The 23,987-nt window shown below is 38.6% G+C and overlaps 1 protein-coding gene across 2 annotated transcripts in view; it reads right to left on the reverse strand.

The window, feature by feature from the left end:
- Positions 1–23,987, reverse strand: part of PREP (prolyl endopeptidase) — a gene marked incomplete at its 5' end in the record, with an annotated part of 103,604 nt that overhangs the window by 45,127 nt on the left and 34,490 nt on the right. For both annotated transcript variants that reach the window (XM_080342544.1, XM_080342543.1), the window contains one exon: positions 7,435–7,626. In XM_080342544.1, the coding sequence (XP_080198670.1) occupies positions 7,435–7,626 (192 nt within the window). The remainder of the gene's footprint in view (positions 1–7,434; positions 7,627–23,987) is intronic.

Here is a 23,987-nt window from a genome sequence, read left to right on the forward strand (position 1 = left end):
TTCTTGGCTGCATGAACAAAGAGAATATGTGGTCATTAAAAATATTTATGAGTGTTGTTGCACAAATCTGACAACGTTCACATTTATATTAATGAACCAGTTATAAAACATGAATTAAAAAGATAGCATCCCTACAGTAACACAGCATTTTTGCCTGCAGAATTAACTGCTCTGACCATGAACTCAATTGGCATTCTCAGTAACATCTGTAACTAAAATGCCTATTTTTTACTCTCAAAAATTTCTGACATTTAAAGTTACACAAAATGGATTAGAGATACTCTCAGATCAAATGTATAAAGCATGTAGTTTTGCTTCAGCAAAAATGCTAGTTAAGCAATCTTTATTTTAAAATTAAATTGTGATGACCCTTAATTCCTCACTAATAATTTGATGAAGTGTTGCAGTTTAATGGATGCTTTCATTAAAAGTCAAGGTACATTATTACTTCGGCCTACATATTATGAAGAGATATTACTCTTTTATTAAACAGATTCAATTGCCCATGGGTAAGGCTGCTGGATTACGAGGCAATTCGTGCTATTGAATAACTTGCCTAGGAAGCAGCATTATTAACTCTCTGCTACTCTTTTGGTCTACTAATGAGATGCTCTCAGCAAGGTGAAAATAACAGATAAGACAACACAAAATGTTTTTAAAACATTCCATGAGATTTAGGAACACAGCTTCTGTGTACAATACCTGTATTATAACTGGTTTTGGTGCATTGCTAACTGCCTCCAAAATTTACAGTAATGGAAGTTACAAAAAAATGCAAAAATTCAAAACAGAGCAAAACACTGAAGCAGACTTGAAAGAGCAGAAGACACTAAGAACCAACGCCTACATACATAGAAAGTTAAAACAATGCTGAATTATTAACAAGAGCTATTTTTTGACTGCAAGCTGTTCTGGGATACTATGAATTGCTTGCTGAGTGGTTTCACTCACACAAGTGAGTTTTTTTTTAAAAAAAGCTAACCATCTGAGACCTCTCTCAAGTTTAGGGTCAGTTTATTTTCAGTTAATATCTATGAACACAGCAGTCACTCTCACAGTTACACCTAAATGTATCAATTGTTCTCCAGCATACTTACAACCCGCCTACTTACAATACCCATCAGGCAAAGGATTTATTTTATTAAGCAACAAACACGTAGAGGTCACCTTTACAAACCTGAGCCTTTCGGTTCAGGCATCAGAGAGAGATGGACACACTTGGAAACACTCGTAGGTGCTGAAAGCAGGTGTGAAGAATTATTCTTAGTACTGCCTATTCTCTCTGAAGATGACTGTGACCACTTTGATGATTACAATAGGTTACACACAATCCTTCAAAGCTAAATTTGGGCTAAAGGAATTATACTTCTTACCAAGGCCTAGAAAACTGAGCTCAACCATCTCTAGAAGAAATGATCCATTCAACCTATTAGAAGTAAATATACTGCTACTTTCCAAAAACGATTTTATTTTGACAGCTTTCATTAGTAGCAAAGATGTGTCACTAACTCAGCACCTGACATGTTGCTATGAACAACTTTTGAAATAGTTTCAGGAAAAAGAGGTTTGAATCCTCAAAGCAAATATCTGTGCCACTAACCCTAAACAAAGACAGTTAATAACTTAATGACAGTTCTGACCTTTCATTTCTGCAGCATGTTAAGTGTCCAGCTGTACAAACAAGCTTTGACAGACACAGGCTGAAAGGTTGATGGAGAAGAACACACCAAGCTAGATGAGCTAGGTAGCCATAAGTCTTAAGCAGAAACTGTTGAGTCACTTGCTGTACAGTGTGCTTGTGTGTCCACTCAATGCAGCTTTAGCTGCAAAATAGACCTGGAAAGGCCTTTTGGTTTCTACGGTCATCACAGACAGCAACCATAAACCTCAGTGTTTCTGTAGATTAACAGGTATCCATGCTGATCTCAGTTAAAATCATCTGAAACCTGAAATCATCTGAAACCCAATACTACTTACGGGTAGACTTGCAAGCAAAGCTTGAGCAATTTCCATAATAAAACATGAATCATTCTGAAATGTGAGTAAAAGTTGATGAACCCTCACAACATATGAAAAGGCATATGTCTTCTCCCCAAGACACCATCCCCAGTAACAGTCTGCCATGTTTAAGTAAATGGAAAAGCTCCAACCAATTTCAACAAGATGAGGGTTTTATTTATACTCCACATCCTCTCAGTATGAGACACACAAATGAGAGGCAGAATCAAGGGGGCAAAGCTCTTCTGATGCTGCAAAGATCAGGAGCGATATTTCCTCAAGTAATCTACAGGCTTCAGTCATCTGTGACCAGCACCGGTTTTCCAAGGTAAACAGAGTTAATTAAACAGAGCCACAAAAGCAGAACAAAACTTTCAGTCAGGGATGTGCATCTGAACCACATCCTCTTCCCATGTCCACAGTGTGTGAGGGACAGTACCTGGCTTGGCCAGATCTTAGGAGGTACTTTTTGTTGCTGGGATACACCGGAGCTAAACCACATCCCAGTTGTTGTTTTTGTTTTTGTTTTTCCACATTTCACAGTAGAAGCTTAGCAATTTGGTTGTTTGTGTTGCAGCTAATTTCCTCCTCTCTTGTACTCCCCTGCGCCAGCCGTCCCAGCAGGGTGATGCCTCTGGGCTGCACACAGAAGGTGACACAACAGCCACACACAGAACAGCCACACACAGAACAGCCACACACAGAACAGCCACACACAGAACAGCCACACACAGAACAGCCACACACAGAACAGCCACACACAGAACAGCCACACACACAGAGGACATGCACCAGCTTTGCAAGTCAAAACTCCCAGGTGCGCAAAGCTATGGGTACCCTGAAAAACACCACAGCGTAACAGAGTGCACAAGCTTCCTGACGACTGAGATGAACATGAGGGATTACTCACACCCATGCACATCCTTGTCATACAGGATCAGCAATTTCATGGCACTCATTCCAGACTTTTTCCCGAGTGGAGCACCTCCCTTATGAGGAAAGGCTGAGGGAGCTGGGTCTCTTTAGTTTGGAGAAGAGGAGACTGAGGGGTGACCTTATTAATGTTTATAAATATATAAAGGGTGAGTGCCATGAGGATGGAGCCAGGCTCTTCTCGTTGGCAAACAATGATAGGACAAGGGGTAATGGGATCAAGCTGGAACACAAGAGGTTCCACTTAAATTTGAGAAAAAACTTCTTCTCAGTAAGGGTGACAGAGCACTGGAACAGGCTGCCCAGGGGGGTTGTGGAGTCTCCTTCTCTGGAGACATTCAAGACCCACCTGGACATGTTCCTATGTAACCTCATCTAGGCGTTCCTGCTCCAGCAGGGGGATTGGACTAGATGATCTTTTGAGGTCCCTTCCAATCCCAAACATAATGTGATACTGTGTGATACTGGTTTTACTACAGTGCCAAAAGATAAATATTTATCTTGCTATGTATTTGATGATTCTCGTTGGCTGCTCAGCATCTTGTCTCCACATTGTATTTTCCAGTGTAAGCTACATCCAAAAGAATTAAATAAAATCTGAAAGAATGCCTTGGAATTTTAAAAAAAAAATTTATTTTATGCTGTGCTTCAGGTGTGAATAAGACAGTGACCCAAAATCTGGCTTTAGAGTTTAAATTTGTAAAAAGGCAGCCAAAAATCTTTGTGGCACTGCTGGAATACAACAACACTTCAGTTGCAGTAACTCCTCTCCTCAAACTATAAATTAGCCAGCAGGTTAAAGGTATTAAGAAAATTACTATTTTTTACTTGGAGTGCACATTCTAGCTGAGGGAAGGGAAGCATTTTACATGCACTGAGTTTAGATGTGCAGATGTGTACAAGGCACAGAAGCATTGCTAGCTTTGCCCTTACTAGTTAGATGGCCAACTGAGGCTCAAGGAATTGCTCAAGATCATCCACCTCATCTCTGACACATTCAGGAATACACCTTATTTCTCAGCTCTCCTTACTCAAGAGATCTATTCTGTTTTTCACACAGAATCACAGAATGTTAGGGATTGGAAGGGACCTCAAAAGATCATCTAGTCCAATCCCCCTGCCAGAGCAGGAACACTTGGATGAGGTTACACAGGAAGGTGTCCAGGTGGGTTTTGCATGTCTCCAAAGTAGGAGACTCCACAACCTCCCTGGGCAGCCTCTTCCAGTGCTCTGTTACCCTCACCGAGAAGTTTCTTCTCAAATTTAAGTGGAACCTCTTGTGTTCCAGTTTGAAATCATTACGCCTTGTCTTACCACTGGTTGTCACCAAGAAGAGCCTGGCTCCATCCTCATGACACTCACCCTTTATATATTTGTAAACATTAATGAGGTCACCCCCTCAGTCTCCTCTTCTCCAAGCTAAAGAGCCCCAGCTCCCTCAGCCTTTCCTCATACGGGAGACGTTCCACTCCCTTAATCATCTTTGTTGCCCTGCGCTGGACTCTCTCCAGGAGTTCCCTTTTCTTCGCATTGTCACAAGTACAGGGCTGGATATAACTGCTACTCTTAAGCTGCCTCGCTCCACCGGTATTGGGCACTTTTTGGGGTGTCGCAGTTCTCAGAATTATTTAACCTTCTAAAGACAGCAGATGTATCCTATGCCTTAGGACTAAGGTCACAGTGTAATGATCAGTCTGCATTTATGGTTTCATAGCTGCCTTTTAACTAATTCAGCACACCCACTTGCAGGTGTATGATCATTTAAACCACTTCTTCAACATTAGATGTGAATCTCTCCAATGGTTCTCTTTTAGACTCCCTGAAAAGTAAAAGTAACACTCTATAAACAAACTCACAAAGGGGGGAAATGAGTCTCATCACACCCCGATATGTTCTGAGGCCCTCTTTAAATTTGATTTTAAAATAGTTGTCACTTATTTCTTCCCCTCAGCTCACAGAGAGAGATGTACATTTACCTCAACTCTGTGTGAAATCTCTGCTGGGGGTTGTGAAGTGAGGTGTGTGTGTAACATCACTGCAGGAATATGTTTGGGTTTTTTCCCCTGTATTTCCCAAATTAGTTAATTTATAAACAGTTCTGAAAACAAAAAGGTTAAAGCCAATAAGAAAAGTCTATCTTGAATACTGTGTTGCAGAAACCAATTGACATTCACACTGCCTTGTAGATGTGTGTTTATTTCTTTGTTAGATTATATTAGCTATAGCATCTTCCCTAAGAATGCATTACGATACTTTGTGGAATTTCTCTTTTTGCCATTGACATACAGTGGCAGAGCTTCATAATTCTCAAACCTGCATTTATTGTTAATAAATACATCTATTTTTGTATGCACATGGTCCAGCTTTTATGAAACTGAATCTAAGCCAACACATAGAAATGAAGTAGGCTATGGCTAACAGGCAGATCACACCAGAATAGGAGATCTCTGAGCTGAGTATCTATATATTCCAGTAAAAATCGATTGTGACCACTAACTGTAATGTTTATAAGGAAATTCTGACACAGCTAATTACATCTGGGTAAAGACTCACTCCCACACATATGTAAAACTGGACAAGAAGCAACACTCATTTACCATTTGAATCACTGCTGTCCTAGCTTTTGCAGAAGGCGTTTCGTTACATTGTCATCTCTGCATCACACAAAATCGAATTTGCTTGACTGTAAGGCTTTAAAGACAATGAATTATTAACTGCTTTCTGCTATAATTACATCTTTCTAAAGAAAATCTTGGAATGATTGAAACAACATGACATAGAGACTGGCTTGCTTGCTGACTTCATTAAGTGAATGTGTTTGGTTTATTTATTTACTTACATTTATTCAGGGCTACAACCTCCCAAACATGATAAAACTCCCTTATCTTGGTTTTGAGGATACAACACTAATCTGCAAGTGTCTGCCACAAAGAAGCAAATGAACAATTTAAACTCACTTTACTGTAGCGCTAAGATTTACTTATCTTCTTATGGATACATTTTTATTTGTTAATTTAATCTGATTCCTTTACGTAGCACTTTAAAAAGGTAAAGAGAAAAATGGACATGATTGCCTACTCTGGGTTCCCATTCAAATACAGTGGAAGCTCAGTGACACACAACAGACTTCTGAAAGTCACTCTGATGGTTTTATATGACAGATGATGTTTGCCTTCAAGTGTTTAAGAGCTGAATGCCTGTTATGTTTACAGTCTGAAGTCCAGTGCCCTCAGCAAATCCATTTATCTGAACTTTCAGTTTTCTAAATACAGTTCTTGTTATGTTTGTATAGTCAAAGCTGTCACGTATAATCCATTAAAGGAGCGTTGTATGCATGAAAATTTTTTTTTTGCATGTGCACAAACATGAACTCAGAACAACTTTGCCTTTAGAAAGAAAAAGAAATGGAGTTGAGCTAAATACTGCAGTGTAGTGAAGAACAGATGTGGCCTTTACCTTTCTAGGAAGGAATATATAGCCAGTGCTTATACAGCCACTGGTCAAAGCTCCTTTGGCTGTCTAGGCCACATCTCAGGTAAATCCACACACGGTAACCACATTTCATGTCAATCACATGTTTCTGTCTCATTCTGTTTGGACACTTGCCATCTCTAAGTCAATTCTTCAACTCGGTCCCACTTTATAAACTGCTGAACAAACAAATCAATCACACACACGCAAAGAATTCTACTCCTACAAAGCAGCTCTTCACCAGAAAAGTAGTAAACGTGAACAAATTTGTATAAAGATGGATTAATAAAAAAAAAGGTTTGATTCTTTTTGAATAGCTATAGTTTTGCTAGTCAGATAAATCATAATACTCTTTTGCACTGTGTGGAGAGCAGACTACATAAATGTACACAGAGGATCTGTCAAAAACAGATGAGAGGAGGTTTTTCTGCATTATCTGAAACTAATGCTAAGTTTTTCCCCAAAAATGCAATTAAAGAAATACACCTTTATTTTAATTATACCAAACCCAAAGATTTGTGTTTTGAGATTGCTTTTATGCTTAGGGGCTTCAATGTCCTTCAGCTTTCCTGAGACCATTTTTCAAGAGTTGTCTTCCCTTATCCCAGGAAAACCAGAAAATCCTGCCTCAAACTCTGACCAACTTGATTCACAGTGTGCTACACTACTGCCAGACTTGCTCTTTCCCTTCCTTCTGCTTACAAAGTCCCTCTTGCTGTAATCTGTGACTGTCTAGTAAATGTTTACTATACTGACATGAAGCAGGAAAATACTTTGCCCTCAATTCCTACAAACACAGAACTAAAACAGAGACACATGAAGCATCTTCACTATGGCCACACAGGACGTTAGACAGAGAGAAATAGATTCTGGATCTTTCAGGTCTCAGCAAGTCTTTTAATCACAAATCCTAAACAAAGTTTAAACACAGGGGGGAAAAAAAAGTCTGTACAAGATCATTCAACAGGCTATTTTCTGAATTAATTTGAAAAAAGCAGAACAGAAAATCTTTTACTTGACATGAACTCTTACCTAGAACATCTCTTTCATGTTCGGGGACTAGAACTTTCCATTTGGATTCCTCTGGGTCACTGAAGTCAATGTTAATTAACCGGTAATTTGGAGAATGGCGGTTTGTCTTGAAGGTGAACACTGTTCCTTCATTGGTGACGTACTCATACTCAGCCTCAAAGTTATCTATCAGCTTCACCCATTGAAGAATTCCTGTAAGATCAAACATACCATGTAAATTCTTCACCTCCTGAAACAAAAAAAATCTGTTAACAACTGAGGGCAAAGTCTTCCTGACAGTTGCTGTAGGCTCTTCATTGAACAATGGCAATGACCAGAAGAAGTACAGCTATGGAAGGGGCTGAATATGCACTGAGTATTAAGAACTTCCAAAGGATTCTCCAGATTACTAGGCTGCAGTGGGAAAATGCCCATTCACAGACATGTTAACATACTGGTTTTGAGGAATTTCTAGCAAAATATGCACAGAATACTTACAGAAGTATGGTTAGTGTTTCACCAGCTTTCCTGAGGGGCTGCCGGAAATCTCAGGTGTTTGCTACAGAAGTGCTTCTACCACACTGACTGCTGTGGAGCCAACAACGCGGACCACATCACGTTCTTGCCAATGGAGCTCACAAGCTCCCACTTCTATAGACTTGGAATGAGGAGTTGTAGCTGAGTCAAAATCTCTGCACTAAGCTTTTGAGCTCAATTTTATTTTTAATAGCCTTTTCAGATTACTATTTAATTATATATTTTTTTTTCTTTCTGAAAAAAAATTACTTTTCCTTAAAGTGGGAAGTTTTCCATTCTCCTTAAAAGCTCGGAGTTTCCCATGGAATAGAAAAGATGCTATTTGAATAAGTAAAATGAACTTCATTATCGGGAATTTCCCTGTTGATTCAGAAACAATACTCCTGAAGTGTTGTTCTGCAGAAGCTTGTCACCACCAAAGGACAACTACAGACAGTTAGCTAAAATGTTAACTTCTGGGCTTGTGAAGAATGAAATTGCATTTTCCCTATCGACCTTCTAGAATATCACACTCAACTAACGGAGGTGGACTTCTCTCAAATATGATCTGCCTCAGTTTACTCAGTCTGTACCACAGTCTTAGTATTGACTCAGCCTGGATTTGGGACTGAAAGACTCCACTACTTTTTATTTACATTTTAATATTTTGCAATAGGTTTAGAGGCTAATAGAAAGAAAAAGCAGCAAAACTAGATCAGTTATGTAATACGTTTGTTATATCTACAACCCAACCTATCAGCCAAACTTCATACATCAGCTATGCTGAAAAATCAGAATCCTTATTGATATGCCAAATTAAAGCTTTTATATCTTAAAATAACATTTGGCCCACCCTGCCTCTTTCCCAAAACTAAAGGTTGAGTCTTCGCTTTTAAGTAAAACCATATCAACTCTGCATAAATCTGTTCATGAAACTCCATAATATAATGTTTGTGTCAACATATCAGATTATTTTATAATATTAAGAGCTGAGTAGAATAATGGAAGTAGATCATAGCTGATCTGTAATTACTCCAAGTTTTAAAAAAGAAAATAATAACTGAGGAAGCAGTGAGATGGCAAAGCTCATTTTAAACCCATTAAATGTAATAAGAGAGGACAGCCAGGCCTAATACATTCATAAAGCTCCTATCTCTTAATTGATACTTCGGTTTAAGAACATTTTCCCTGTCTCTTCATGTAAAGCAATAGATTAGCCAATTAAATCTACTTTTTATACTGCTGTAAAACAAACTTTCCAGACAATCCAGCCAACTTAATATCCTGTCTCTGAGTGAACCAAATGCTTGCTGAATCTTGGTTTCCACTGAGGTCTAGAGTTTTGTCCTTCTCAAGAGATCTTATGTTGAAGAAAAATCCTGCTAGGTCCCTTCAGTTGCTCAGAGTTCTATAGAGAAAAACCTGCTTTGATGCCTGGGAAAACAAAGAAAATCCAGCCTACAGCAAACTCTGATATACACTAGTGAAACTGTTTTAAGATCTCAACTCACACGCACAAGTGTTCTAGTAAATAAAAACTTAACTGCAGTATAACACCATAACAATATTGGAACATTTGTATTCCAGTATCTGATGAAATGAAACCATCCTACTAAAGAAGAACAAGACTTCATAAAAAGGAATCCCCAGACTGTTGAAAATGGTAAATGTGCACAATAACTGTAGTCTCCGTGACTGCAACAAAAGTTGGATTCCACTAAGAAAAAGGACAATAATGTGACATTACGGATTTACATTGCTGCTGTGCAACTTGTTCATCCGCTCCCAAATGAGCAGTTAGTAAAACAGCGAAAGGGTTGATATTCTACAGGGATATACTAAGTTGTTATTACAAAATCAAGAGCTTTCATCTCGTTAAAGTGGATGTTATATAGTCCTTAGAAGACAAATATTGCAGACGAATTATCCCCAAACCCTGGTCTCACTGAAGTGGTTAAATATGCCAATATCTAGTCCAAGTTAAGGTGGTAACGAGGCAATTACAGGCAGCTCAAAGAGACCAGTATGAGATCAGGTATGTTTGCTACTGTACAGAGTACGTGCTGTAAATCTTTAATCAGAGGAAGAAACACTTTGCAGTGAGGCAGATATCAGACAAAAGAGGATGCACCTGTACAGCTGGTTGCAGATGATCCAGTTGCGGCCTGTAAGTGAAAGGGATATTCTAGCATTACCTTCAAGCACCCTGCTTAGCCCTCCTTTGGGCCAGTGGTAACAGCCTGGTGACCAGCACAGCCAGTTCTCTGGGCGCTAATATGGCTAAAAAGTGATTGTCGGGAGAACCATTTATCCCCAGTCACACCAGTGGCAGCAGAAGGGAGAGCAGGTCCATGCAGCTCACTGGTGCGGCAATGCCCCCACGCCAAGCACTCTGTCCTTGCTGTGAGCTGAGCTGACGCCTCCTTGTCACCACAGAGGAATTTGTCCTTCTTCACATAACTTCAAGCTCACTGCTTCTGTTTTGCTCATCTGCCCCAGAAGTGAGCTCGTTCAATGGGTAAAATGACTAAAAAAAAAACCAAACCCAAAAACTGTGCCACAAAAGAAAGTTTTCTCTTTTGTTGCCTGAACCAGCTCACTGCTGGGTTGAGGAGCAGAGGAGTGTCACTGTGCACAGGGCAGCCAGCATGCACAAGGCAGCAGCAGAGAGAGGATGAAGAGGAGCAACAACATTTGTCATTAGCAATGAGCCATAAGATAAGCTTGACTGCAGCAATGCTGCACCCTCCCATTTCCCCCTCCTCCTCCATCAGCATGTCTCGACCTTCACGCTTGGTTTGGCATTTGCCTGAGTGAACAGTAAAGCTGATTAAATTAGCTAACCTAGAAGAAAACTAATCTCTCTCTACTATACATTTTTTTCCCCCGTGACAGATTAGCGAGTGCAATCACCTAACCACAGGGTCAGACAGGTGACTCAACAGAAGGGGATGATGTTAGGTGATCCATGAGCCTATGGAGATGGGACAACTCTCCTTTCCACAGCACTAACTGCTTAATCTGGCTCTGCTTTTTTCATAAAACTGCTTCCTGTGGTACCCAAAAGGCCCATGGGAACGGACAAGGCAGATTTTTATTAAAGACAGCATATTACATGAGGAGACTTCGCTTGAATGAACACAACTTGAAGTGTAAAGCATCCGTTATCAAAGATTCTGTCTGTGTCAAGAATACATCTACAAGCCTGCCTAGACAGGGATACAGACATGCATTTCCAATTCAAACTCTGTGCAAGTAGATTAAGTATAATTTTCTTTCCTTAGCATCTTTTGTTTACGTGCGTGACTACTGAATACTAGGAAAGGTACCTGCGTGCAGCTTTCACCTGGCCTGAATTAGGATGGATGATTCTATAGTAACTGGTCAAACATTCAAAAGCACAGTGAACTATACATTGAGAGCCTCAAGCGGTGCTCGCTTCTTTACAGCACGTTCTTTGTATAAGTGGAACAGCGTACACTTGTACAGAAGCTGAATGAGCCAGGCTGAGAGCTGTTATCTAAGCATCAGAAGAGGATGTTCCAGCAATCAGAGGTAAGCAAAAAAGTGATTTAGCATGCAGTGCAGATGTGGGAGAGTGCAGCTGATCATGGAGGACTCACATTATAACTTCTGGAAGAATAATGAAGGTATCTACACACAGTCTAGATGGGACAACACAAAGCCTCCCAAGTAACTTGTTGTAACACTAAGTCATTCACCAGTTCCTAAGGAAGCTAAGAAAAACAGTGGAGTTATTGATGAATATACAGCCATAGTCAAAAAAGCAGATGCCTTATACAAGTGGATATAGCTAAGGAGATACAGAGATGAACTACGTGGTTTCACTAAGACAAGAGACACCTGGAAAGGGCTCTGCAGTGGTAGATGACTGACAGTCTTCCCAGGAGCTAGACAAGATGCAGGAAACGGAGGTTCAAAATAGACCAGAAGTAATGATAAAAGGTCTAAAATATAGTTTTCATATTAAAATGACCCATGAAGATACCTTTTGCCTTACATTAAAGATGAAAACATAGAAGCATGACAAAGTGTATAAAACAATATATGATAGGGAGCTGTGGTGCCCAGATCTTCTGTCAGAGCAAGGATGCTGGACCTAGATGGGTCACAGACCACAGTCAGTTCTCCATCGCACGAATGCAAACTCATGTGATCAGCACATCCATTCTTACCAAACGGTGTGACGTACATGCACACAACCCATCATATGACTGGATGGATACTCTCTTGTTGGTTACAAACCTGACCAAAAGTGACTGTGTGCACTGTGTCATGTGGCATGCATGTTTCTACCCAGTTATCAAAACAGGTGAGGGACTATAGGGTCTCAGAAACAAGGAATGGTCTGTCGACCCCCAAACAGTTCATGCAAACCAGCTCCTCCCCATCTCTGAAGGTCTCCAGCAAAAAGGGCACCAAGGCCCAGGAATGGGAGGTTGGTTACCATCAACTAGAGACAGGTAAAGGATTCTTGCTTCACTCTCAAACCCAGAAATAACAGCCTCTTACTAACAAAAAGAACAATACATCTATAAGTTATGACTTCTAAAACCCCTCCAAAAGTAAGGCAAAGAATGGGCACTGAGCTCATATTTCTTTAAAAGAAAGGAGGGGAGGGGGAAGCTGAAAAACTAGCAGCCCTCTGAGAAGATCTGTCTTTGAAGACAGTCATTGAGAAGTGGCACTTGTGGTCCAGGCATCCTTATCCTTCACACCAGAGTAACTGAAGACTTCAGAGTTTAATCCACGTAAGCATACAATGAGACATTTATTATACATGAGAAAAGCATGAGGCTGAAGATCTTGACAGTTTATTGTATACTGCTGCTATAACCTAATCCTTTTCTTTGCCAGTCCTTCCACTAAAACACATTGCTGAAGAGCTATAGATGTTTTTGCCTATGTACTTTATACCAGCCAGTTATCCATCATCAAATAATTGCATTACTATAGGAACTGCAGGTAGAGGATTTATAACCTTTATTTCATGGACACTAAAGCCATGCCACACAACAGAAAATCATAATCCTACACAGCTAGCCCTTCTTCTGCAATATTTAGGACAAAAGCAACATACAGTGTACAGACAGAACTTTTAAACAAGATGTTTGGATCCACAGTAGGGGAATTATATCAGCAAGCATCACAGATTAAGCCCTCAATCTTGTACTGGCATCTGAACACAGTCAAACATTCGTTGGTCTGCTGAGAGCTCTCTGTGTGATGGAGCAGGTTTGTAGCTGAACGATGGCAACTACAGGAGAAGGAAAAGCTAATTTGAACAAACTGATTATAACAGTAAGAACGATCAGAGAAAGCCTGTTATCAACCCTCTTTCAGACAGAAAGGATAGAGTGGCTGAGAGTCACTGTTCATCAGTTCACAAAATGTTCTCAATACTTCCTTCCATATTTCATGTTTCATGGAAAAGCCAAACAATCAATTAGTGGCAAATAACCTCTCAGCTGTGCTGGCTGGAGAGACAGGGCTTAGTGATCAGCTACTGGTACGTTTATTTTTTAAATCTGATGTTGTGGAATAAAGTTATACGAACAAGGTAAACGCTCTCATTTGGCTTTTTGTCAGGTAGTCTAGCAGTCAAAACTATCAGGTAAAGATATAAATGTTAACTTCCACAAATTTATATTCCATTATAGCTTGTCAATTATATTTTTTTGTAAGACAGTCATATTTCCTGGAAATGAAAGATAATGCCCAGGAAGTAAACCAAGAGGTTTGTCTCATAATGATGGGACAGGCTTTCTACCTGAACAGGAACACCAAATTTCATTATGCTACATGCATTAAACAGGTAAACTTCTACTCAAGGAAAGTTTATGATTTCTCAACTCTTAGATTTTACTCTGAACTGATTTTTCAAGGAGGCACTGAAGTTTAAATGCATAATGTGTCTCTGAATCATAGATGGAATGTTAAAAATATGTGAAAAAACCAAACCAACCCAGTCGGTTATCTTCAGCCTTAACAAATGAGCTTCCAACTTAGCTACAGGCATGACTTTCTAAATTGAATTAATTTTGATAGCTGTTCAAGAGTTACTTGGAATTCGTCTTTCATCTTAAAGATGATAGTTTGCTCAATTATTTCAATAGAAAGATTTTTTTAAACAGAGTGAAAATACAAATCAAACCCAAAATGCCTTTAAATGCAATCTGCTCACAGAAAAGCCTTAAAACCAGTGTAATTCTGTTTTTGCGATTCCATATATATGTATCTATCAACATCCACTTAGATTATCTACATGCACAACTGTAACTTTAGGGCATATGGGTTTTATGTATGTTTTACATTAGAATTAAAACACATTCAACTCCTAAACTGGAATGATCAATGCATTCAATACTAGCAGCATGGGAGACAGAATAGAAACATGCTGGTTTAGTTAAATACTTCGCTACTGACAGACTAATCAACATACACATATATACAATGGCGCATTCTAGTAGGACATAGGAGGACAATAACTTCACAGCCTTAACACTTTCAGTTTCAAAAAAGCCTTATAAAAGCAGAAGTCACACGGGTACATACGTTATTAAGCACTTTCAATTTATTTACTTTCATTTTCTATGTTTTCCCCATTCACATAAGAGAAGAACATATTTTACCGAAAATTTTATAAACAGAAATGAATGTGTCTCTAAGTAAGGTCTTAAATCCTGTGAAGATAAAAATCTTGGTTTTAGTTAAGTCACCATACTATTTCCTTCTTACCTCACTGTATTTTTAAGGTAAATTTTATAAAGTCTCCGTATTTACTCTTTGAACTCTGGATTCTTTTTTTCATCTTCATTTCTAAAAGGAAATCAATAGTTAAACTCTACAACTTAGGACTCTGTTAGTGGATTATTTTTTTCTTTTCCAGTCTCAGAAAAACGGATTAAAATCAGTCACTCCCTCAATTTCTGCTTTTTATGTTTTCCATTGAAGAGAAAGCTCTTACTCCCTAAATTTTATTTTCATAAAGAAGAATAATCTACACCTTTCACAAATTCCATTTTCCAATATTAACTTACCTACACAGCCTGCAGTACATTTAAAATGGCTTAAAATCTATAATACATTGGTATACTGGTATTTGTATATACCTGTACCTCTCTTTTTACGTGTACAGACACATATATATGTCAAGTTTTTAAGACCTTTGCTACAGCAGAGAAATATCTTTTGCCCTTGGACTGTCAATCCCTAACTGAGAAGCTGTTTCAGTTGCTGGAGGTACCTGGCAAACTCTTTCCATGTCCACAAATCTTAACCACAGGATATATAAAGCCCTTCATCACAGGGCATAACAAACCAAACCAAATCTCATAGTGCAGTTTAAGTTTTCTCTAGTACTCACATCTCCTCTTAGTATTCTCCCCTTTGTATTTTCTTCTTGCCTGTTACAGTGTACAGGGTAAATCCAAGAAAGGAAATGTTCAATTACTGCATGTCACATGGCTGTAATTCCCTACAAGTACTTATTGAGTGTATTCCCCCTATATTTCTCACCATATCAGAGAGCAGCCTGTATCTCACACTGATGACTGTTGGATATTTAGATATAACAGAAAATCCAGTATTATGCTGCTGTCATCTTTCAGAGTATGTTAAAAAAATGGAGATTGCTTTACAACAGCTGCAGTACACAGCTTTCCGATAGTGGAGTACAGCAACTTCCTATATGAAATGAGAGCTGAGAAGAGCAGATTGTGGCTATACATTGATGCATCGTGCCCATCCCCCCAATCTGTCTCAGCAGCTCTATCCTGAAAGCATAAAGCTACCCAAGAACCTCAGTGCTTAGATTTCTACCAGCTACACTATCTCTAACTGAAATAGTTTTACTTCACCTGCAAACCCTGAGCCACCACACTGATGTTAATCTCTCGCTTCCTCCTTCCCCTATCAGCAGCTGCATCAACTCCGCATCTTCACTTGATTTGCACCTGCCAATTGTTGAAGACTCCTTTTCAGAAGTACTCTGAAATTGAGAGTCAGCTACCCCATTATACAGACATTAGTCCTTCTGAGACCTCTGGCTTTGCTCTACCAGCAACTTGCTTAAATAACCAGCAAACAAAACAAAAAAAAACAACCCATGACCAATCCAGCTGCAAAACATAAGGGGCTGACAGATCATACTTGTATGTAGCTACTCCTCCTTACACTTTACTCTCGGTATTTGGTATCTAGGAAATAGTCTAACAACTAACTAATTTAGTAACTAACCATGCAGTTGGACACAAAAAAGTAATTTTAAGGAAAAAGACAATGCTATTTCTGATGTTTTCAATGTTAATTTTTTTTAATCTCAGAATTTCTGTGCTTGTTACCATGGATGCTAAATAGAGCTGAATTTCTTTTTTAAAATAATAGGAAAAGTTTTATCACTACTATAAAATTTCACATTATCACAGAGACCCTGAGGACAGGAACCACAAGGTGTTCAGGATGACAACAGTTTATATATAGTCATCATCCTTTTCTGGTGTCCCACAATACTAACAAAAACAAACAATGGCATGCTGGTGGATATGGTGACTGAAAGAAGTTTATAACCTGCGAAAGTAACACTTATGTTGACAGTCAGATGAAGGCTAATCTTTTAATTTTCAGAGCTACTCATACCAGTCACCAGCTTAATTGCACAAGGTTGCATGGTTGAGGGTGCAGTCACCATATAAAAAGTATATTGAGTTTTCATGCAGAAGCACATCTTCATTGCTGAATATTGACTCACTAAAGCAAGTCAGATCCTTCAAACTTTTATTTAAGAGTCTCCTCAGACGCTGAAAATCCATATACTCCAAGTATCAAATTTCAAGTATCCTCTATGAGAGGAGATTTTGAAAACCAGGCACTTACTCTGGAGTCTGTCACAGTGCCAATCCACAATAGTTTTTATGTTCGATAGAAGACAGGTAATCTCACAGTACACAATGTGTTTCAAATTGGACGAGATAGTTTCAGGGCCCCAGTGGTTTGTTCATAATGTATCCTTGGAAATGAATGGCATAGCATAGCCCTTCACTCAGTCATCTACTCCATATCAGAATCTAATTTCTTTTTGAATCATGTAACGCTTTGCTTCCTCTCAAGGTCTCACTCTGAGCCAGGCAGCTACGCTTTTTTGCCTCTTTCTTCACAGCCACAAAAATTTAATTGTCTCTCTCTGGTCTCCAAAGGCAAGAGAGATTTTCAAACAATGTGGACTCACTTTGAAAGTAAGATCTCTTAATCTCTTGAGACTTGACTTCATTTATGAACATCTAAGGAGGTAATACTGGGGCGGAGGTATTAAGACATCCCTGAAAGGAACGCAACTTTGTTGTGTTTGTACTGTGCTCTCAGTGCCACTCATCCTGTGGATGATGGATGAAGCCTATTCAATGATGATGGAAAGTTAATATATCTGCAATTTAAAAAATAAATAAATGTAAGGAGGCAATATTTATTCCTATGAGTTAAAATGCTTAGATATGTCCAGATATATCAAAGATTAGCCCAGAAGAGAGAAATAAAGCATTTTTATGAGCAGAGATTTTTCCGTCGGTTTCAAGGCTTCTACTTTACTTCAATTTGGATGATCACTCAAAAGACAGAAGAGAATATATAAGCTATAACTCTCTCAAAACAAAGCATATGTCCTCATGCAGCAGAACACAGCAACAGAAAAACAAGAGCCAAAGGTGATCTCTCTCTTACACTGCGCTTTCCCTAATATACACAAAGCACAAATACATAATCTAAGAAACACTTCATAGTGAATACTACTTATAAATGTCATGTCCAGCTGGACACCGGTAGCATAAACATCTCCCTGCCCAAATAGCAAACTATTTACTTTTATTGCTAATGATTTGCCTCCAATTAAAAAAAATACACTGAAATAAAAACTCTTTGGACTTGCCACTTAAGGGATATGAAACAGTGTTCCTGCTCCAGCAGGGGGATTGGACTAGATGATCTTTCGAGGTCCCTTTCAATTCCTAACATTCTGTGATTCTGTGCGTGAAACTGTTTTCTTAAAGTAAAGACTCTGTTGTTGAGGCTTCTACATATTTTCTGAGACTCAACGGGTTTTTTTTTCTCCGTATTCATTAGGGAACTAGGATACAATGGCCTTATTTCAATACTGATTTTTTAATCCTTTTTTTTTTTTAATTTAAAGTTACTTCAGTGACAGAAGAGTCTTTCAAAAAATGAAGAGCACTCTCCCTCCCACCACATTCCACTTTCTAGCTGATGTCTACTGTCTCCTCACTATCCTTTTTCTCTTGTTCTTTTTCATTACAAAGGTTTTGATCCACTTTTTCAGGCTACGCAGCACATACTGACTCATCTGTTTGATGTTACTGTATATAGCACTGTTCATTGCTTTTTATTTTAGAGAGTCTTAAAAATGGCAAGACTAAACTAAAATACAAAAGTCCAGAGAAACCTACTTTCAACAGGAAGTGGACAAACATGACCTTTGTTTCTCCACTTGCCCTCAAGCCATATACATGCTTTCTTCAATGTGAGGAAAAAATAAAAACCTTTTAAACAAAGGAACAAAATAAAAATTCCTCTGGCTGATAACCCTGCTCTTGAATTCCTTCTTGCAACCTGTCTCTGCCAGTTCAGTACAAAGCCCTTCCAGCTGACAACAACTAAGCAACCAGCAAACTGTGAACTTCATTTTTTTTCTCCATTTTTATTGCATCTTTCCAAGCCAGTGGCTCTAAAATATTTTACACCAGCTCCTCTTCCTGCATATGTGTCCTCCCACAACTTCCCACTGTTCCAGATAGACACGAACTGCCAGTCTCCAAGCAGCCCAGTCAGCACCCAAGCTTAAGAGCTCCTCTCTCCCCAAACTCCTTATGCCTTTAACTTCTACAAACGTGTGCTGAGCTCCTGGCTAGTGCAATCCCTTCCAACCCAACAACCAGGGCTGTGCTTCCCAACTTGCCATCCCTCTCAAAGTTTTGCATTCCAGAAGACACAGCAACCTTTCACAGTTTCTGTGTGCCCAGAGGTTCTAATGAGAGCTACCTCTTCTGCCCCCCAGGCTGCCTTATATCCTTCCTTTTCCTCTCTGTTCTCATGCTTCAGCCCCCCCAGAAGAGGAAAGGGGGGCTCTGCTCAGAGCTCCGAGTCAGTGACTCATAAATCAGCTCTGTGATGCTCACAACAAGAGGATACTGATTTTTTTACTAGGCTTCCAAGCGGCTAGCTTAATGCAAAACAAAGAAAAAGGTCAATGTTAACAACTTCAACAAGACCGATCAGCCATGTCATCTTGGTTTAAGTTCATAGCCAAGGCTGATTAAAGAGCTTTCATTTATTCTTGTTGCACGCCAACAGATTTGTGCTAAATTCCCTCTTTCCTGCACCAAACCGCACAGTCAAAAGAATAAATAGTCAAGGCTGACAATCTAATAGAAAAGAAACAATTTCTCAAGAAGAGGGAAAAACAAAATTATTACCAGGCACAGAAACAGTGAGAGACATGCTACAGAAAAAAACACCATTGTTTTTTCATTTGTGGTGGTTTTTTGTTGTTGGTGGTGGGTTTTTTGTTGTGTTTTGTTTGTTTGTTTATTTTGGTAAGGTGTACAACAAGGTTTGCTAATATATAATTACTTTACCACTGTGTATCCAGCTGTTTGGCTAATATGAGGCATCTTCAGGTATACCAAGAACAACAGTTAAGCAAAGTGATCAGTGAGAGAAGTTTGACTTGTTTGACTGGCTCAACATACAAGCAAAGTCAAGTGCTGTCTGTCTTCTGGAAGACAGGTTTGATAAAATAGTAAAAAACTATGCTCAGGTACTAGGAAAAGAAACACTTAGCATTAAATCACTTTCAAATATTGAAAGAGTCAAGGCTTGAAAATCCTCACAGTCTGGCAAGATAAGTAGGGAAGTCTTGAAGGAGGGATAACCTTCTGGAACCCCCAGTGCTGTCCTTCTTCACACAACATACAGCTGTTGCACCTCTGCTACTGAAATTTCATAAAGCAAAACTGAACTGCACTAGTTGGTTCAGTGGCTGATAAAGAGTGGTTTTAATTCTCCCTCATCTTTCTAAACCCCACTACGTAAGCAACCAAAGAGGCATGCAGGAAAGAAAAAGTCCCACTACCTACAGCTGCTTGAATCAGAGTATAGCTTAAAGAACAGCCCAGCTGTGTCTTCTCTCGGTATTGTCTTGCCACAACACTGTGAATTATGACTAAAGGTATCTAGTCTTGAGGAATGAAGTATTTGCAAACCACTTTGATATGAGACAATAAAACCTTTTCAAAGCTTTTCAACTGGTGAACCTAGTGATTTCTAACATGGAGAGTTTTGTGGTAAAAACTAAGCCGCAAACTGGGTTAACCTGGTGGGATTCACAAGATGCACACGGTAGCAGGGGAGTACAGGAAACAATATCCCCCAAACCTCTTATGTATCCAGACTAATTTAAAATTCTCATAAAAAATAGATGTGTATTTGTCATAAGTTACTTATCGCAGTGATTTTCTATTCTGAAAAGGAGCATTCTTGGCACAAATAGCTCATTTAAAAACCTAGCAAACAACCTGAATATTTGAAGAGGAAAATGACTCAGCCTGTATACAGTATAAAGATTGTGAAGGGGCACAAGGAAGCATGAATAACATTTTAGCTAACCTGAGAAGCAGAAAAGATGCTCAGATGCTCCCTGTGATGTTCATGGAAAGAAACAGAAACACTGCTGTGTAGATTATCTTCTGGGGAAAACAAACTGACAAGAATTATTACAGAAGATCACACTGAACATTCAATTAACCTATGGCTGTTGACAAAATATCATAAGTAATCATATATAGTAAAGGGGGAAGGGCAACCTGACACACTTAAAATTTCAAATGTAGAAATAAGCAAGTAAAATCCTTAAATTTTCTCAAATATTTAGAAATGGCCTACTCTCATTTATTAGATGTGATCTCCATTCGGAGTCAAGATAATTTCCTGCCCACCACAGGGCAAATTAACTTCCGCTGGTCCACAGCCACTGGAACATACCAAGAACCAATGAATGCACAAGATACAACTGCCCTCAGTACAGCAGAACTAATAAAATAAATGTCATGCTTGCACGGAGTCTTCAATTATATCATTATCTCTTGACTTATAATTTAAAGGGCGTACATGCAAAGAGAAGCCACAACTCATGCTGTGCAGGAAGTTAATGAAAGCAATAATCAAGTGGTAAATATTGCACAAACCATGTTTCATAAAAAGCTAACTTGTGAGAAAGCTCAGCCAGAGGTTTCCTCTACATCAAAGCAATTTACTCTGGATTGGTTGACACCTTGAATACTTTACTGAAATGCACAGAGGTGACAGACATCCCAGCAGATGACTTCCACAAGGAACATGTTTTCCCAGAGCACTTAAAATGTCATTTTTTAGATTCTGATTTGATTAAAATACATATAATATCAAACTTAAGAAGCTCAGCTGGAGGCAAAGTATGGAGTGAACGGAGTCTCATCCCAAGAGACAACATCCATAGTCGAGTAAAGACATAGTATGTGTCTTCCACATTATGGCATTTTAGGAAAAACACCACTTCTTGCATATTTTGTGATACCTCAGCTACTTATCGAACATGGAGTACCTACATCCCATGTAGTTTCAACTCTCGGTCCCTCTCACCTCAACACTGCCTATTTCCTAACTTGAGTAGCTCAGTAGGCAGGTTATCATGCATCCTTTTCTGTGCTCCCTGTCTCTCTTTGAATTTTATAGAATGGAAATGTAGCTCAGGACTGCAGGTTCCACGGGGTGGCAAAGAATCTGAAATATAAATATTGAAATATTTCTGTGTTGTAATGTCCAGATCATGTTACAGAACTATCCGATATGGGACAAAACACAGAAATATACATTATGTTCCTTATTTTTAAGGCCCAGTACAGTCATCCTTCTTCACTAGCAAGATGACTGAAGATGACTCCCACTCTTGAAAATGGAAGCAACACATTCTGTGAAAAAAATTGGAAATTACTTAAAACAACAAAGATAACTAAAGGTATGTGAGCTAAAACCTAAGTCAGACACCTCAAAACAGCAAGGCATTTTGATTTAGCATCGCTGCCTGCCAGACTATTAGTCAGAAAACAAGACCAGTGGGCTAAAAGGAAACCTTAAAGGAGCCACAAAAAAACCCAGCACCATCTGGGATAAGAGACAGAGAAACAACTAAAATATTATTATTTTGGAGGGTAAGGCATTGTTTTTACCACTTATATTATACTTAAAAGTTGGGTGGTGATAGATTTCATATGAGCATATACAACTTCAAGTCTTCTCTGTCAAGTATAGATATTATGATATAGTTTTTCATTATTATATTCATCTTTGGGGTTTGTTTTAGCTGAACTAGTCTAAATCAGCACACAGATGGACATACAGGAGGGAGTTATATTCTTTTGGAATATTTCAAGTATGGTATCAACAAATTTCACATAGTTCTGAATTTATTTATACTGTAAAATCATGGTTTAGAAAGTTACATTGCAGTGGAGTAGATATGCTGTACTTAGGATTGTTAAAATTAAGGTTGCCTAGCTCATCTGCGAAATTTGTTTCTAACTTAGCGTATATTAGAAATGTGGTACAATTTTTTATTATTATTTTTTTTACCTATATGTTAAGAGATCTGTTTCCTCAGAGTAAAGTTTTATTTTATTGGTCTTTTTCCGTCAGACAGCACCGTGTCCAGTTGAATTATTTTGCTTAAATTTGCAGGATAGAGTGAAGCGGGGTAGGGAAGGGGAATCCACCTTAGTAAAGAAAGAAGAAACAGGAATGCAAAATGAAACTGTATATTTCATGTGTGGAAATAAAAAACACTTATCAAATACCTGCCTGACAGAACTCAGAAGATGACTGTGAATTCAGAAATGAATCAACTACCGTGGGAATTATTAAGCAACACAATATATTAGCAGCTTCTAACAGGCTTACAGGAGTTCAGATATTTCTTTCCCCAGCAGATGGACAGAACGTGTAGTCTTCCCTTTTTACTCTTATTTACATGTATCATGTTTTCATAGCAAGAAGAAGATTTCCTCTGTAAATTCAAATTAAATTCAATGGTTTCTGGAAGTTTTTGAAAAGATTAATGCAACAGCATAAGCACATCCAATTGAAAAAAACCAAAACAACAAAGCTGTTAAATGTTTTTTTCCTCTTTAAATTGTGAACTTTTTCCATATTTATGCTCAATTACATACCTGTCCTGTTTTTACTAGATATCTAGGTAATGTAAATAAGTAAGTCTACACCTTTTTCATCTTAGAGGCTGAAAGGGAAAACCAGATTGTCCCACAAGAATCAGCAAGAACTCCAACAAAATGAAATAAAAAGTTTACCTCTTTTTGCTAACAATCTATAATACATACTGTCAGATCATAGGGAATTTTCCAAGTTGTTTTTTCTTTTTTTTCTTAAGGCCTTCTTAAAATGAGGAAGATTATAAAAGCAATTACTACTTCTAAATAAGCTGTACAGCATACCACAGAAGGGATCCAAACTATGGATCATTTCATGGCAACACAAACATCTTTCACTTATTACAAAAACCTCAACCTAGAGACCATAACATTACTACTCAGTGCGAGGAAAGCCAGCAACACGTAACATGCCTATAAAATGTCTGGGATAGGAACAGTTTATTATATTTTTGTTTTGCCTTATCTAGACAAAGAGAAGTCAGATCAGTCTATTTATCTGGGCTGCTACAGCCAGGATGCTGCTGTAGAGCAACATCATACATTGAGCACATGAGCTTCTACAGTGGTAGTGTCACTTCAGTCCTTAAGTACATACATACGCACTTATTTTGTCACGGTCAAGTGGTTATTTAATTTCTCATGCATTTCAAAGAAATTTAACAGGATAAAAGAGACTCCTATAACCAGAGAATTTTGCATCTGTTGGATTTTAAAGGACAGGTCCAAATACTGGAAGTGTCATATGGAACAGTGATGGCCAGGGTCTACTAC

This window comes from Nesoenas mayeri (assembly GCF_963082525.1).
Source record: "Nesoenas mayeri genome assembly, chromosome: 3".
Taxonomy (NCBI): domain Eukaryota; kingdom Metazoa; phylum Chordata; class Aves; order Columbiformes; family Columbidae; genus Nesoenas; species Nesoenas mayeri.